The sequence below is a fragment of the Ascidiella aspersa genome, chromosome 6, assembly GCF_963924565.1.
Source record: "Ascidiella aspersa chromosome 6, kaAscAspe10.2, whole genome shotgun sequence".
NCBI lineage: Eukaryota > Metazoa > Chordata > Ascidiacea > Phlebobranchia > Ascidiidae > Ascidiella > Ascidiella aspersa.
Genome location: NC_139452.1, coordinates 8737591 through 8753925, shown reverse-complemented (window position 1 = coordinate 8753925; position 16335 = coordinate 8737591). Strand labels below are relative to the sequence as shown.

General features: G+C 38.2%; 1 protein-coding gene across 1 annotated transcript; it reads right to left on the bottom strand.

The window, feature by feature from the left end:
• Positions 1 to 3464: 3464 nt before the first annotated feature.
• LOC146139535 (aminopeptidase NAALADL1-like) lies at positions 3465 to 15691 on the bottom strand. The gene is made up of 14 exons (XM_083392477.1): positions 15489 to 15691; positions 14247 to 14541; positions 13491 to 13698; positions 11558 to 11750; positions 10974 to 11134; positions 9669 to 9831; positions 8517 to 8715; positions 8031 to 8107; positions 7588 to 7675; positions 6745 to 6824; positions 5625 to 5812; positions 4912 to 4996; positions 4105 to 4197; positions 3465 to 3657 (listed from the first exon to the last, which is right to left on the bottom strand). Exons 1-14 carry the CDS (start codon positions 15689 to 15691, stop codon positions 3465 to 3467), a joined length of 2226 nt encoding a protein of 741 aa, XP_083248603.1.
• Between the last annotated feature and the right edge of the window lie 644 nt (positions 15692 to 16335).

The following is a 16335-nucleotide window of genomic DNA, read 5'->3' as shown; positions in this document are numbered from 1 at the left end:
CTCGACTGTTAGCAGCAACTAATGCCAAAAAATGCGCGGTGCAACAAACCCTGCAGGGCAAGCAGTATTTTAAGCGCGGTCTGAAAAAAGCTTGAAATTGCGTCATGCTTGCTTTGTCCATTGCTAAAGTTATACGAGGAAGTGCCGAACGGGTTTGAAGCTATCCGTGCATGAAACGGTTAACCTCAGATAAACAAGTTGCTTATTGAACTTTCAGGGACCTCAGCTCGCAAATCCAATTTTCCGCATAGCGTACGTATCCAAGGCGCTTAGAAGGGCGAAAAGAAGCTTCACAATCTTATAGTTATACTTTTAAAATTGCAAAAAGCATCAACATAAGGCTGGCCAAAACAAATTAGACGAGAACACAATCATCTCTTAGGCCAATAGCGCCTTTTTTCGAATAAAAAATCTATTTTTCAAAAAAAAATATCTATGAGAAAATACCTAAACTTGGTATAATTGACAATTGATACGGTTTTTAAGATAATATAATTCAGTACAAGAAATATATCATCAACATATTTGTAGCATTTATTTAATTTTATAACATTATATTTGTAGCATTTATTTAATTTTATAACATTATATTAGTAGCATTTATTTAATTTTTATAACCAAAGTTTACTGAAGGAGGACCGAGCCAAAAAAACTGTTCAGGCCGCTATAAACACACTCTAGAGCAGGGGCGTGCAACTGTTTATCGCAACGGGCTATAATGTATAGTTGTGATGGTGCTGCGGGCCAGACAATCGGACAACATTTACAGTTTTTATCAAAAAAACCGTGAAAATTTAATATATATTCAAAACACTGCACCCATAAAGTAAGATCATGTCACTAAATCATTACCAGCAGAACAAGGCAGTTTTACTACAATGCACACTATGACGCAATAAAGGAGGTTCCGTCAGTGTGACGTAATACGAATTGAAAAATACCAACGATTCCGTTACAAAAGTAACTTAGAAAAGTAATAAAAATGAATGGGCTATTTGACGGAGTTTGTGCGGGCCACGTAAAATGGTAGCGCGGGCCGTGCTGTGGCCCGCGGGCCGTATGTTGCACGCCTCTGCTCTAGAGTCTAGACTTTGCCGAAGCCAACCAAAGCTCGATTAAAAGCCTTGGTCGATCATCCGTATAGGTTGGCAGCTGCGTATTCGCTGCAAGAAATTTACTCCCAGCGAAAGATAAAGTTTAGCGAAACGTGCAGGGCAATTTCCTATTTTTATGATCGCAAGACATTCAACACCGTAGCTCGACGCGCCGCCAGAAAACTGTGCATTTCCGTTGTCGACCTGTCGTGCATTGGCGTTCAGCCAGATTCAGCATTGTTCGGCCAAAAAATGTCCATATTCTACTGGCTAACGAAACACAGACAGAATAGGCAAACTCTTGCCAGATATACATTACATGGAGGCTCGCAAATAGGTCATGATCTCCAAAATCACGCGGCGTTTTAGGAAATGCAATTAAAATAGGGGAGACGCGATGTGGACTTTAAAATGGTCGACAAGAACTTTAGAAAAGCCATGAAAGACAGTCGGCCAGGCATAATTTTTTTTCTAAAACAGACAGGCGGCCCTAGCGCTAGGTCACCTAATTTTACCCGAGTCTATATATCTGGTATTATAAATCAAAAACAGCTCCTCTGGTAATTGTAATTGTTAACCAACGTTTCGGCAACCTATACAAGCCGCCTTCGTCAGGGTGATTGACACTGAACGCTCGTACAATAAATGGAAAGGAAAAAAAGAAAAAAACAGAAATAAACGCGAGCAACAAAACGATAAGAAAGTAATTAGCGACTGCCTCTAGTCCTTCAGCAGGTGCTTGTAGCATGCAGAAAGCATCACGTCAGTTTTGACGTTCATGGTGTTACCCTTCCTATGAATATTCCACGATTCCAAAAATAATCTTTTCCTGTAGTCTTATTCTCGTGCTATTATTGAAGCGCCACCAAAATTGGTTAACAATTACAATTACCAGAGGAGCTGTTTTTGATTTATATTACCATGCCTGGTAGCAACAGTTTATATATCTGGTATTGTTTACCAATTAAAAAGTATTTTCTCTGATAAACTTATGTTATTGGAAACGCGCTTAGAGTTTGGCTCAAAAGATTTTTGAGTTTGGAGATATTAGTTTTGTAAACCTACAAATGCTGCAGTAGACAGATACAGTTGGGAACCCTGCAGGAAAAAGCGGCTTACGCCCACCCGTTATTAAACTGCTTCGAATAGTTATTTTGAGCCGCTACAGGGGGCAAATCCATTAACGTTATGGGAGACCAAGCGGGGTGAAGAGAAATTAATTTTTTTACCGAACAGCATGAAAGTTTTCAGAGATCTCTTGCGAAAATTTGAAACTTAAGTCTAGTTAAATCACAATCAGGAGGAAAGACACAAAGCATTTTCGCCACAAGAAAAATCGTTCAATGAGTTCATTTTCGCAACAAAGGCACAACACATGGAAACTAAAGAGATTCGCATTTTTGCTCCATCTGATGTGACTAGGGATGTCAGATAACGACGGAGACAAACGGTAACCGATGCCAGTGACAGTGGCAGTACGGTATACGTGCCGATTCGGCCCCTTTGGTATAGGATTTTAGCCTTGAATAATGATCCGACGGCAACTAAATTTCCTAATGCTAGGGGGCATTTCAGCCTAATGATCTGAACAAATTTAGTTTGAACGTTTCAATTTCCTCTATTTTGTTTATTTGAGCATTGTTATAGTGTTATTCTAATAATATAAAGTTTCATTTTGATGACGAGGACGTGACTTCTATTTATTCTAAAAGACTTGACGTGGACTTAATCTATTTTACAAATGACTTGACTTGTATTTTAAGAGGACTTGCTTACAACATTGTCTTGTAGTATCATAAACACGGCAAGAAAAACCTAACCTAGGAAACTTGTTAAATCAAATAGACCGAAAAATACGCGTAAGACACGTTAGTTAATTTTAAATGACGAGCTCCGAAAAATAAATCATAACAACGATACAAATCAAAAACATCCGAAAAAAATAAATTATAACAACGATACAAATCAAAAACAAATAATGTTAACTGCAATTTTGTTATTCAGCTGTAAGTGTGCTACGCCATGTTTGATAGGTCCATAAATATTGCGAGAGGTTTAGATTGAAATGCCATATACCAGTTATGAAAAGGTGTTTTAATTGTCTGAGCGATTTTTTAGATCTGAGACCCTCGAAAGGGAAACAATGACAATGTTTAGCACATAGGCTTGTGTTTTGTTCGTTTAGAAACGGCAATTATTCGCATTGTATTATTGAATTGACCTAAGGTTTGCTGCTTTTAAATGGAAGAGTCCTGTATGAAGCAATGCTGCTCAACCTTTATCATGTATAGCAGCAACGCAAGAAGTGATGGTAAGTGGCAGCAATCACCCTGCCTCAAGTGAGTAAAATCAGAATTGGCCGTCCGCGACTTAAAGTACAGGTTCGAGATTCAGCAGTTTTGTGGCGGCGTGGATTTTCTGAGTAACCAAGGCAAGCTGCTGTTTCACCACCTCCCACTGAGCTGTCTGATCCGCAGCGCCGTCGACTTGAAAGATGGCGTCCTGTAGGCCGGGAAACGAACCAGAAATGTCGTCGTAAGATCCTGGAGACCCGGATACGTGTCTGTCGAGGTCGAACAGCAATGTTGGGCACCGACAGATAAATAAATCGCAAACGTTTTGTAAATTTATTCTTACTACAAATTTGGTTTATTCAGTTGGCTGGAAAAATTGTCAAGTGTTTCTATTTGCTGCAACGTTACCATTTTCTTTCTCATTTGCCGTTTAAAAAACAATTTGATATAGTTTAGTAGTAGTTTCTCCATCGTTAACCATTAGCATATAGCCTGTCTAAATGTCTATTGGCCGTTCTTTAAAATATTAGTTCTAAGCAGCAAAAACAAAAAAATATTATTTTCGATAAGACCGGTCGAGCAGCTGAATAGTATAAGTCAGGTTGCGATTTCGAATTCCCGCAACATATATAGGTTGTATAGTGCTAAAAACTTTTAACAATTCGTTCAACAATCACGCTGTTCTTGTTCTGATTAGGCACAAATTACATCGTTACCGCAAATTTGGTTGTCCAGGCAGTCCTTTTGGTTCGATGAAACTCTTTTCAAGAGCAACCAGTCTATCGTTTACCGCGTTGATCATCTTTGGACTAAAAAACCAATACAGCATCAAAGTAGTTAAAGACAATTTGGTTCAATTTAAATCTTTGCAACATAATTAATGTACTTAACTTTGTGACACTATTTAAAAATAGTTAGTCTTTAATGTTTAAACCAATGATTCTCAAATTGTGACACGATTGTCTTCTCGAAAGATTATAATAATTGTGCAGCAGAAAATGTTTGTAACTTTGGCCTATTATAAACGAGCCAGCATGCGAGAGTGGAATCCATCAGATGAGGCGACCGATAATATTATGGCATTTACTTATACTACTGTGGCCCTCTGTCAAAACTAAGTTGCCCAACTTGTCTTTGAATGTCGTTGTATCGAGAGAATTAAATATTGTATATAAAGTATCAAGAGAATGGCAAAACTATACCTGCATATATACTTTAAGGGTGAAAACAGACTAGTTTTCTTAACGTAACGATGAAGACAAACTTCCCGGATAACGACACTAGTTTATTTTATGAACGGATCTTTCAAAGCACGCAAATTTAAAATCATGGGATAATAAGCATAACTTTGCTCGTAAGCCCAAAATTTTTACAAGAACGGACCATTCTGGCTCACTTTCACCACTTATATAATGTGTATTTGAGGTCAACTTGTGTGTCTGGCAAATTTGGCAAATATTGTTGTTTGCAATCAAGTCGTAACAACATAACTTTTGAATAGCAGCAATACAACAAATCCTTACTCATTTCTGTCCAGATGCGTGTTGATGTAGACGTTGAAATCATTGGCAGCGCTATGAAAAGCGTCTCCAGCCCCTTGAAGATGAACTGCAGAAGAGTAAAAGACATATCATGTTTTTGCTGTAATAGGAATCATGAACTGTGTACGCTGTTAAAGTGTGTGGTTAAGGCAATGTTTTTTAACCTTTTTGTTTCGAAGCGCACCTATAAAGCTACCTGAAAACGTGGTGACTCAGCTGGTGTGCGAAACGAGCGCTAAATTTTGGAGGTGTACCGGCATTTCTCTTAAATTGCTTAAAATTTGTTATAACAAAGGCTTCTTGAAAGGGACTCCAGCCATAAGACTGAAATTTTAAAAACATTAATTTCGGACTAAAGGACAGTTAGGTAGTATACGTTGCTTAGCATACGTCTTGAAAAGTTAGTAAACGTTGCTCGCCATGTCAAAAGTTGGTAAACTTTGTTAGCCGTGGCAAAGGTTGGTAAACGTTGCTCGTCATGACAAAAGTTGGTAAACATTGCTTGGTATACGTCGTTAAAAGTGGGTAGCGTTGCTCGCCATGACAAAAGTTGGTAACGATTGCTTGCGACTTTAAATAAGTGAACTGCGACTAAAACAAGTTGGTAAAAGTTTACCGGCACCTATACATTAAAAAAGTGGTAAATATTAAGCTGAGACTTAAAAAAAACACTGAGAAGCACTGATTTAGCTCACCTGTACTAATTCCCTGCGCTTCGAATAGCTCGTTAAACGCGACTAAAGTGGATGTAACTTGAAAGGACACGAAGTCAGCGAAGGGCATCACGGAAAACGGGATTACCAGGGAGTCGCTTTGTTGGATGAGGGCGGCGCCGGCCAGTCGGGCCACGGTGGCGTGCGCCAAAAATCCCGGGTCGACGAACCTTAAAAGTTTTGTTATTTCTGTCAAATGTTAATTTTGGGCAAAGTTGCAAATGCTACAGTTATTGCTATAATTCAGCTAATACAGCAGGGGTGGTAAGACTGGTATGACCTCAGTGAAATATCCTCTTCAACTGCTTTTTGTGTTGGATGATACCCACGAAATTAGGACCATCTTTGGTTAATAAAAAAAAAAAATTCCTCTCTTGTTAAATTGATCGAAATAATGTAGGTATAATCGCACTAATGCTACTTAACAATTTCCTGGGCTGTTGCTCAAATTAATAGTTAAGCGGTATTTTCGTTAAATAAAATCAACAAATGGACAAGTTAGTTGGGTAAATGGTATTTAAAACATTGTTTGACCCTTAATGTGGGACAGCTTATTAAAGAGCACAACTTCACTATTTAGGGTAATAAAACAGCAAAAATGGCCCTGCTTATATTTGATAACAGGGCTATACCAGTATCAGGGTTCCCTATGGAAAAAAACAGCACATCCTATTGTTTTTTGATAAATGGGAAAAACATATTTTTGTTGCTGAAATTTCGAGCGGTTTGGTTATAACAATATAATTTGGCCCATTGCACATTCCAAATCGAAAACCACAATTTTTGTTCACTACAGACCTAGCCTAACACTAAACCCATTAGCCATGGTTGCGTGGTTAAACAAACGGAATGAACATATACTGTGCAATGAAGCATTTTCAGAATATGCGCGAGCAGAAACTCGCATATCCAGCTATTAATGTATAACTCATTTAAGCAAAAACAGTACCTTGGTTTACTTAAATTCAATCGCTTAATTTTTCACATTATGTATAGTGAGTGGATTTACTTTTATCGCAAAAAAGTAACAACAAAAGTGAGTAAATTTTGTGCTCCCCATTTGCGAAAGAAGGCTATACGCCTCTTTTTACTTGATGCTTACCTGTCGACGTAGTCAAAGTTGTCGTACGCGGTGTGATAAGTAGGATAAGGAGATATTTTATAACGCTCATCTTTTTCCGCCTAAAAAACATGTGTATAGGCCAGTGGTTCTCAAACTTTTAAAGAAAAATTACGCAACGTTCCCCAGGATTTTTTTTAATTGCTCACGGTTCTTTAAAATATACACAAAATAACATCTCGTTTGTTAATGGTATCAATGGGACGGATGCACTTGTTTCTTCGCTATCGGCTCTATGTTAAATTTTAACGAATCACTTTATTTGAGTGAAGTAATCACGAACAGTTTTAAAACCGTGACCGTACAGCCCACAGTGGCAGCTCAGCAAGCTGTAAAAACCTAATTCTCACTAGCACAACGCAAGACTATGACGTCACAATGGACAATTCAACTCGAAGCATACAATATCTTTAATGAACAACTATATTCAGCTTTGTTTTGAAAAGTAAAATTGCCTGAAAATTGTTTTGCACAAAAATATCTTCTTTAGGAGTGTCCTGTTAATTTTTTGTCAGGTGCTTCGCGGTTCCAGAAAATTGTCTCGCGGACCCCAAAAGGACCGCGGACCCCAGTTTGAGAACCACTGGTATAGGCCTAAGTGGGTGTTGGCAAAACAATGCCAATGTATATTTTACGTCTTATTGTAGTAAATAATTTACATTTTACGTATTCTTAGTTAAATATAAGCTTTGCTAACATGAACATTCCATGGTAAACGAAGTGACATGACATGAGCATTCCACGGTAAACGAAAAGTAAACAAAAACTTTTTAAAGTCAGGTAGAACAGCCATTATACGTAACAAATCAAATATTTTGCACTTACGTTCCCCCTATAGGACAAATCAGCCGAGGTGACGCCGAACATTTGATAAAAAGCCGCGTAATCCGAGCTCGTGTAGAGACGAGCGATTCTATAAAAAAATTAGGACAGTTAAGTTGCACCAGCGTAAAAACTTGCAACATCTGTAACACTTCATCAGCCTTTCATTGCCTTTTTCACCTTTAAAAAACCGCTTTTATTTAAGCTTGGTTTTAAAATAAGTAACAGTTTTTTAATGTTTTGTCGGTATAACATCTGATACTTCATTTGACAAGGTTAGTATCAAGCAAATAGGATAAAAAATAAAAAATAAATTTTGAAGGAAGTTAACTGACAACTTGCTCAAGGTTTCATAATAAAAGTAACCGGTATAGTCAAGGCATTTTCGCACTATGTTTTTATTTAAGAAGCAAATTATGTTCACAGCTTTCAACTGCTTTACATACAGTGGACTGTTTCCTGCAGTGTTTGGAAAGTTGTCTACCCAGTTTTTGTACACGGTATCGCCGTGGAAGTCCTTTACCTTCAATGCAAAAAATAAACAAGTCACAACGTGACAAATGAATTAGAGAAGCACAAGGCTCAGGTCATTTGACCTATGGCATAAACAGTATATAGACAAACTATTTTCGCCGATCAAACAGTTAAACCCTTTTTTAGACGTGATGTCACAAGTTATGATCTGACGTCAAGGTACACATCTTTCACTTATTTTGTTAAAGTTTTAGGTTGGAGTGGTGTTCCTTTAAATACAAAGACTATATACGTTACAAAATGTTATCCATTATCGCACAGCAAAAAAACGCAAAAAAAAAATTTAAAACATTTAGGAACATAATAAAAGTTTAAAAAAAATTTGATTTACGTAGTTAAAATAGGCAAATAAATCCAGTTTTTGCAAGCTAGGTGATGGATTTTGTGCCGTGACTCACCCTTTGCGCTGCTTCGTACATGACAGTGGTCAATAGCGGACTGGCTCGAGTAAAAAAGGACACGTTGGCGAAAACTGCGATGTCGACGTTGATGTAGCTTAGCGCCCTCTCGTTGAGAAGCTGTTTATTGTCTTCCGCCCACTCGGTGGAACCAAGAAGTCCGAACTCTTCCGAGCCCCAACTTCCGAAGACGATAGATCTGTGGATACGAGATAAACAGGTTATTAGTGCTTAACTTACTGCGTTTTCGTGTTTTCCCTACGTTTGTATGTAGCGACAAAATTAGTAGTCCGATATTCATGGCATCCGGGTAGTTGAGTGTTTGTTGACGGATTTTCCATGTATTTTTATTTCGCTTTAAACACATCATTCTTTACTGGAGGTACTAAAATGTAATATTGGTAGTTTGTTCCTGTTGTGGTATAGTGGAAACCAAGTTAACCTTTCATTGCAGCTGTAAGGAAAAGATGCGAAGCAAAACTGTATTTTAAAGTGTTATTTTGACATTTTGTAATTCGATGCGACTATATCTTTGGAGAAAGACAAACGAAAGAACTATAGCCAGAAGAATTAGTTTTCAGCTCCTTCTCACCGACGAAATCAAAACGGTTAACTTATAAAACATATTTGCCAGGGTTAGCGGATACGTCCTATATCTACCGATTTTTCTATATGATCGCTTCTGTACAGGCTTTAGGCCGGCAATCGGCAACCACTGAACCGCGGATAGGTGCCAGTCCGCAAGAAGTTCGTTGCCGATAATTAGTGCGAAAAAGGTTGTTGGTCCCTGCTTCGGCCACTAAAGCCCAAGAGCATTCATGGTTGCAGAGTCGCTATGAAAAAAATCGAGTTTGACTTATGAGCCAACTCAGGTCGATAAAATAAACTCCTGCCGGAGTCCCGAGTCTGACTCCAGCCCAAAATTCCGATATGGTTGTTATGACGTGATATCCCAACCGAATTCAATCTATACGATACAGAATGTGGTCTGATCTGTCTTATACTCGGCTCAAGTTCTGATTCCGGTTCCAGGTAAGTAAACCGGGTCTATCGAGTCCAGAGTCCGGCTCCATTTAATGCCGAGTGTGGCTCCGACTCCACAGCTCTCGCATATTCTATGGCTCTCTGCCATACAGTAACTAGCTCACGCACCTCCGAGGCCTCCATCCGTCTGCCAACATCTCGCCGAAGATGCGGGTGATCTCCATCATACAAGCGGTGCCGGATCCGGGGTCCACCGCCCCGTACACCCACGAGTCCCGGTGGTTCCCGTACATCACGTAACGGTCCGGCTCCTCGCGGCCGCGAATAATACCTAAGATTGGGCAAGAAGCGTTTAAGATTTGTTTTACAATATGTCCCGTGGATTTAATTGTGTAAAGAGGACGCTTACTTTTTAAAATTCGATTTTGATTAGGGAAGAAGTGTTATACGGAATATTTTATTCGTTTGTATGTGTGTTTGCACCATTGCATTTTCACTTGCCTTCCTACTGATCTTCACTCTTACGGCACCGTTTTACTTTGACACCTTTTTATCGTTGGCACCTTCTTCACTCACACCTTTTTCTTATTGCTTAGATTTTTAGTAAAGGTTGTGTGGTAGGGGACAGTCAGGTTTGGGCAAGGCTGGGATTACAAGCTTTTAAGATGGTCGTCGTTTACGCCCGATTTTAGTCGTTGGCCGCTTATATATTACGTCCTTTTATTGTTTTATGTTTCTTTATGTAAGTTCGCTTATTTCGCCTTATATTACAACACTAATATACGTCTCGTGTAGTGCTGGCATCCGACAGGCCGTTAAGTAGAGTGTCCTGAAACTTTATTGTAACAGAAGCTTTTAAGATTTGTTTTACAATATGTCCCGTGAACTTTATTGTGTAAAGAGGGGGCTTGCTTACATAAATTAGATTTTAATTAGGGAAGAAGCGATTAAGATTTGTTTTTACCATAGATCACGTGGATTTTATTGAGTAAAGTAGAGGTTACTTTTATAAATTTGATTTTGCGCCTCTTGCTTTTCTGAGCGCTAATTATACGACCAACGTTAAACTGAACAGCAGCTTTTTACCATAACCTATGTTACACATCGCTTTTTAGTTAACAAAAAACTTTTGTCTATGTAACACATCTTACTCAAACATTTTTTATAGGATTTCTGCTTAATGCAAAAGCATGTAAATATGGCTTCGTAGTTACTTTCCGGCTACTGAATTCGCAATTAAAGTAAATTAAACTAAGCGTGCCCAAGCTATTTTATCTATCTGTCAAAAATAACATTAGAATTTATTGGAAAGAGTGATGTGATACTTTTAATAAAAGTTTTTTTCCTTGAGTTTTCTAATCCACTAAATATAGTTTAGTACGTATAGGCGCGTACAGCAGGCAACTGTATAACGGCACACTTAGAACTAAAACTGAATTACTTATTAAGAGAGCTTAAAGGGAAAAGCCTCACCGATCACGTTGTTCGACTCGACGGTTTCGTACTTGTTATTGGCGACCAGTCGCACTTCCCGAGTTTCGTTAGGCGACGCAAAACCAGGACCGATTTTCCAATTTTCGGCCACTTGCAGGCCTGTAGTGAACGATGTTGGCGCTTCGAAGCCACCCATCTCACTGGCAATAAGGTAATATCGGTTAACAATGCTCCACATTCATTTCTAATTTGTATGTTATGGCAAGAAATGTCAGAATTGACCGTTTGAACTTTATTTGGCAATGTACATAAAGATGGAGTAAAACCGAAACCCTGTTGTGAAATACGCTTGTACTGAAATTAAAAATACACTCGACTTTACAGAATCTATGATAGTAAAAAATTCATGCTTAATCAGAAATCGCAACTAAAGCAAGCTAAATTGACTAAATGTAAGAAAATAGCGGTAAAATCTATATTGAAAATATTGCAAAAAATATAAAAATTTTAAAATAGCATAAAAAACGTAAGATCTGTTTTTTTTTGTCATGTGTTAGATCAGAAAATATATCTATCTTAATATATGTCCACTAGTAACTACTATACCCTCGAAGGTCACTTACTTCAAGAAGAACTGCGCCGTTTCGTATCCGATGGGTTGCAGGGGTATGGGTGGAAACAAGTCGATATCTTCGAGCGGCACCCTGTAAGCGTAGTCGGTGGACGCGTACCCGGGGGTGGAAGGGTCCCCAAATTCACCAAGGGCGGACCCACGTTGAACCCCGCTACCCGGTAAGCTCGAGTCCTCGGGGTAACCTGAAATGCGTTATTTAGCACCATTAATGCTGAATTACTCTCAGTGTTGTAATGACTTAAGTCATTGACTTACTGTTTTCAAATGACTTCACTTGACTTAAGTTATTTGACCAAAATGACTTGACTTGACTTAAGTCTTTGGACAAATTACTTGACTTGGACTTAAGTCGTTATGTCAAAAATACCTTGAAATTAAATTAAATGTTTTTCATTAAAATTTATTTTAAGTTTAGCATATTAAACACTTTAAGTGCTGTATATTGCGTTTGTGTTAGGGTTTTAGTTAATTTGTTGCTTATGATCGGACGATTTTACCAACTTCAATAGTTTAACAATTTACTTTCATGTCAATGACATGACTTGAAATTGACTTGCTCTCATAATGACTTGACTGGGATTTGACTTGGGCAACCGATGACTTGGACTGGGACATGACTTGTTATTTTCGCAAAAGACTTGACTTGGACTTAAGTTATTTTTCAAATGACTTGACTGGTACTTGAGTTATTTCAAAATGACTTGTTTACAACACTGATTACTCTAGACCTGGCTTCACCGAACTGCAATCCGCGGCCTAAATGTGGATGCAGTATACGGAGTTACTACTGCAAATCCGCCTCACATTGTCCTAATTAAAATACAATACAGTTAAAATGTTTTTCGAAGCAATTCTAAACCAAATTTTGATTAAGTTTCAAGCTGGACAACATTTTCACAAAGTTCACTACAGTTTTTGCTATCTAGTCAATTACATTTTATTTATTTAACGACAATATATTTAACAAAATTTGACACAAAATTTCGGCCAGCAATCGCAAGGCTTTCTTGAAAAAAGTTTTGTAACTACTGATGTAGACTAGTGATTCCACAATAGGGATACACCCTATACCCTGGGGTCTATATATTTGACTGATAAATGATATTAGATGAATCACATCTTTCTCTATGACAACATTTGAAAGCTTGTATACATTAATACTTCTATAACTACTGTTTAGTATATTTTAACAAACCGTGTTTCTATATACGTACCGCACACTATGCGCAATAAAATTACCATAGACTGAGTTATAAACGACTTTATATTAAGCAAACATTTTTGTTATGTTAGAGACGATTTCGAGTAACAATGCAGCTCTTGCTCGCGTTGTGACATTCACACTCAACAAGGATCCTTACAAAAGTATTTATACCATTTAAACTTTAAGCAATTTATCCAATTTAAATAAACAAAATAAATTTTATTACAATTTATAGTAATTTATCCGGTTGCAGTTATTTATAAAACCCTGGGTTCCCTGATTATGAAAAAACATACTTATAGTTGGTTGTAAAATTATACTTTGAACGCCTTTCAGACGTTGCTGGCGATCAAAATCAAGCCAGACAACTATAAGGTAAAATAGTTTTTAATTTGCTAACTAAACATGCACATTTCGGTCTAAAACTCTTCTGGGTTGACCTTTACCGTTTGACTTGGTTTTTAACCATATGTAGAACACCTTTGTCAAAGTCATGATATAAAAGCGTGGTTTCCAGACTGGGGTCCGCAGGTCACTCGGGGCCAGTGAATCAGTTTTAGGAATGACTGAAGCAGTTTACCCCGCACAAAATAGCTAATTTGATTAAAAGCTAAGCAAGTGAACCTATCTTAACATGACGTTGTTCCTTTTCCAAGTAAGTTCAATTATTAATTAGCACCAAGGAATTCTCCAAAATGGACCATATTAAAACACAAACCTTGTTCGCCTGCGACCACCCAGCTCTCCGGGTCGGAGTAGACGAGCGATCCGACGACGCCGTACTTTAGACCGTTGGCCGCTTTGCCGTTCCTGCCCACGCCCCCGCCGTACTTCACCAGGGCGATGGTCCCCGTCAGATTGACCCCGGCCGCCTGTAGGGCCACGTAGTCCTCGTCACTCCCGAAGTTGGCGAAGACCAGCTTGCCCTGGACGAAATTCGGGTCCGGTTTAGTTTTAAAAGATAACAATAAAGAAATATCAAAATTGGTTGGGCACAGCTCTGGCCCTAAAACACCTTTCGGTTAGACGTAGTACGATTATCAAAGATCAACATATATCACTTCGTCTTAATGTTAAAAATAAATTAGAAGACAGGATACCTTTAAACTGCTACTTCTGTATGGGCTTTGATATTCCTAATACGTTTATTTAATACGATATTTCTTAATAACTACAACCTCCAACTGTTATGCTCCAAACCTTTCGGGCACCAAAGACAGTTTCAATAAAAAAACTTTTGGAGGCAGTTTTGCGTAATTTCTTACGGAAAGCATAAATAAATTCCTTGTCATAATGAAGCTCAAGCAAAATGATAATGAAGCTCAAGCAAAATGAATATGAAGGCAGCTACATTTTTTTTACATTTTATACTGCACAATAAAGGCATTTATTTTCTGTTCTCATATAAATTAAAATCATCTGGGCAACATCACAGTGGTAAGAAATATGGCAATCTTACACAGCAAAATAATACCTTAACATCTCCGGGTGGCCCGAAGGCGCTAAAGTAGGGCACGATGCTCTCCGGGTTCGCCATCACTTCAGGATAAACCTCCTCAGTCATCCGAGCCTCGTAAAACACATCACCGCTGTCGTCGGTAACCGTGACGCTGTTAGGTTTGGCCGGGTCCTCGTTGAGAAATCCGTGCATGATTTGGTAGGGCGTCAGATAGGCCTCGTCAAGTTGTGTCAGCCACTGGTCGCGAATATACTCGGCCAGCTCCACGTCTCTTGGTGAAGTGGCCATGTGCGGCTCCTCGGCAATAAATCTGAACACAGAGATCCAGTGTTGTAAGCAAGTCATTTTGAAATTACTTTAATCCAAGAGAACTTATTTTGAAAAATAACTTAAGTCCAAGTAAATTTCGTTTGATAAAAAAACAAGCCAAGTCCCAGTCCAAGTCATCATATACTTAAGTTAAGACCCAGTCAGGTCATTTTGAGAGCAGTCAACTTCAAATCAAGCCTTGGACATGATATTTCATGAGAAACTAAACATTTAAATATAAATCTTTGTAAACTCATTATGAGCAATAACTCGACTGTAAAAATAACATCAGCCAAACTGTTATACGTGCAAAGAATAGAGATAAATAACCCAATTTTATTAAAATATTTAATGAAAACACTTAATTAAACTCAAGTATTTTGACACAATGACTTAGGCCTAAGCCCATGTCAAGTCATTTTGGTCAAACGAATTAAGTCAAGTTAATTCATTTTGAAACAGTGACATATAAGTGCACTTAAGTCAAGATATTGACAAGTTATTGACTAACGTCATTATAACTATGCGGGGATTTGGAATTGGACCCTAATTTTCCCCTCCACAGTTATGGTTAGGAATGAAAATTTAATTAACCTCAACTTTTTTTCTGTGTAGGATAAAGCGGCATTTGTGCTTGGAAAGCAGCAACAAAAGATTTCTAACGGTTAATTTCAATTAAAAAAACTAGCTGGGCATACCACATAATAAATGATATTTAGCCGTTGGTGAAAGTTACAGAATAAATAGGCAATTTAAAAATAAGTCTTACTTTGATGTTTTATTTCGACTGTAACCCATTTTGGAATGCATCTCGTTTTAGGTAAACGTGTATCAGAGTGTATAAGGTAGTAGTTTCCAACATTAATGGCTTGCGACTCTAATCATCCACAAAGATTTGTAACTATTATGTTTTTTTGACAATAAAGAAGTTTTTAAATAAAAACTTACTTCAAGTTCTCCCTAATGTTGTTTTCGCGCACGGCGTTAATGAATTCGGTGATGTCATCATCGTTGACGTCACGCAGATAGGACTCCACGTTGCCGACCCAGCTTGGCTCCCCGGGGTGGGTAAAGTACCCAATAACTACCCCCAGGCCAATACAGACTGCCCCCACACATATGGAGACGCCTATAACAGTTCCTTTGCCCATTTCTACTTTTATCTTCTCGAATGGGTCTTCTGTAAACGTAAGTTAGATTTTAAATTATTACTTCAGTATTTTAAATTACTCTTAACGTTGCTTTGAAGCTTTAACAAAAATAATTTTATTATTTTGTTGTTAACCGTCGGCCATGCTCATCGACTTGTTGCCTAACATCTGTAAGCTTTTGTTAACCTGACAAAGCACCCCATTTTTATATTCCCGAAGTCTGACTCTTTCTAACTGGGGTTCATTACTTGTGAGAGTATGACTGGGCACATTATTAATCAACTATCGTTCCTTTCGCTTGGGTTCAGACATGTGCATCTTGTTTGCTATGCAGATGGCGAAGTATATACATCGTTGTGTACCGATGTCACTCGCTAAATGACACCAAGCGTACGGAAAATGTTTGCTCAAGTCTTCTGATGCATACGTTAATCATTAAAGCACAATAGAGCTCGGTTATAGTTAGTCACGAGGTGTTAGGGTAGTTAATCTGTTTTTAGGCAAACATTTTGTCTTCCATGAGCTAATTATGTGAAGATTGCCGCTTGAGTTGGTTTTCTCCGTACTATGAGGTCATTTCATGAACGAGGTCAAAGGGTGCAAATGTTTTTGAAATCTTGACAAGCTTTCGCACAACCGTGGTT

Coding starts and splice junctions, on each gene's coding strand:
- LOC146139535 (XM_083392477.1), bottom strand. CDS start 15,691: ATGGGCAAAGGAACTGTTATAGGCGTCTCCATATGTGTGGGGGCAGTC. Junction 11,751..13,490: donor GGTGGTCGCAGGCGAACAAG/GTTTGTGTTTTA, acceptor AACGCATTTCAG/GTTACCCCGAGGACTCGAGC. Junction 5,813..6,744: donor AACTTTGACTACGTCGACAG/GTAAGCATCAAG, acceptor AAAACTTTTAAG/GTTCGTCGACCCGGGATTTT.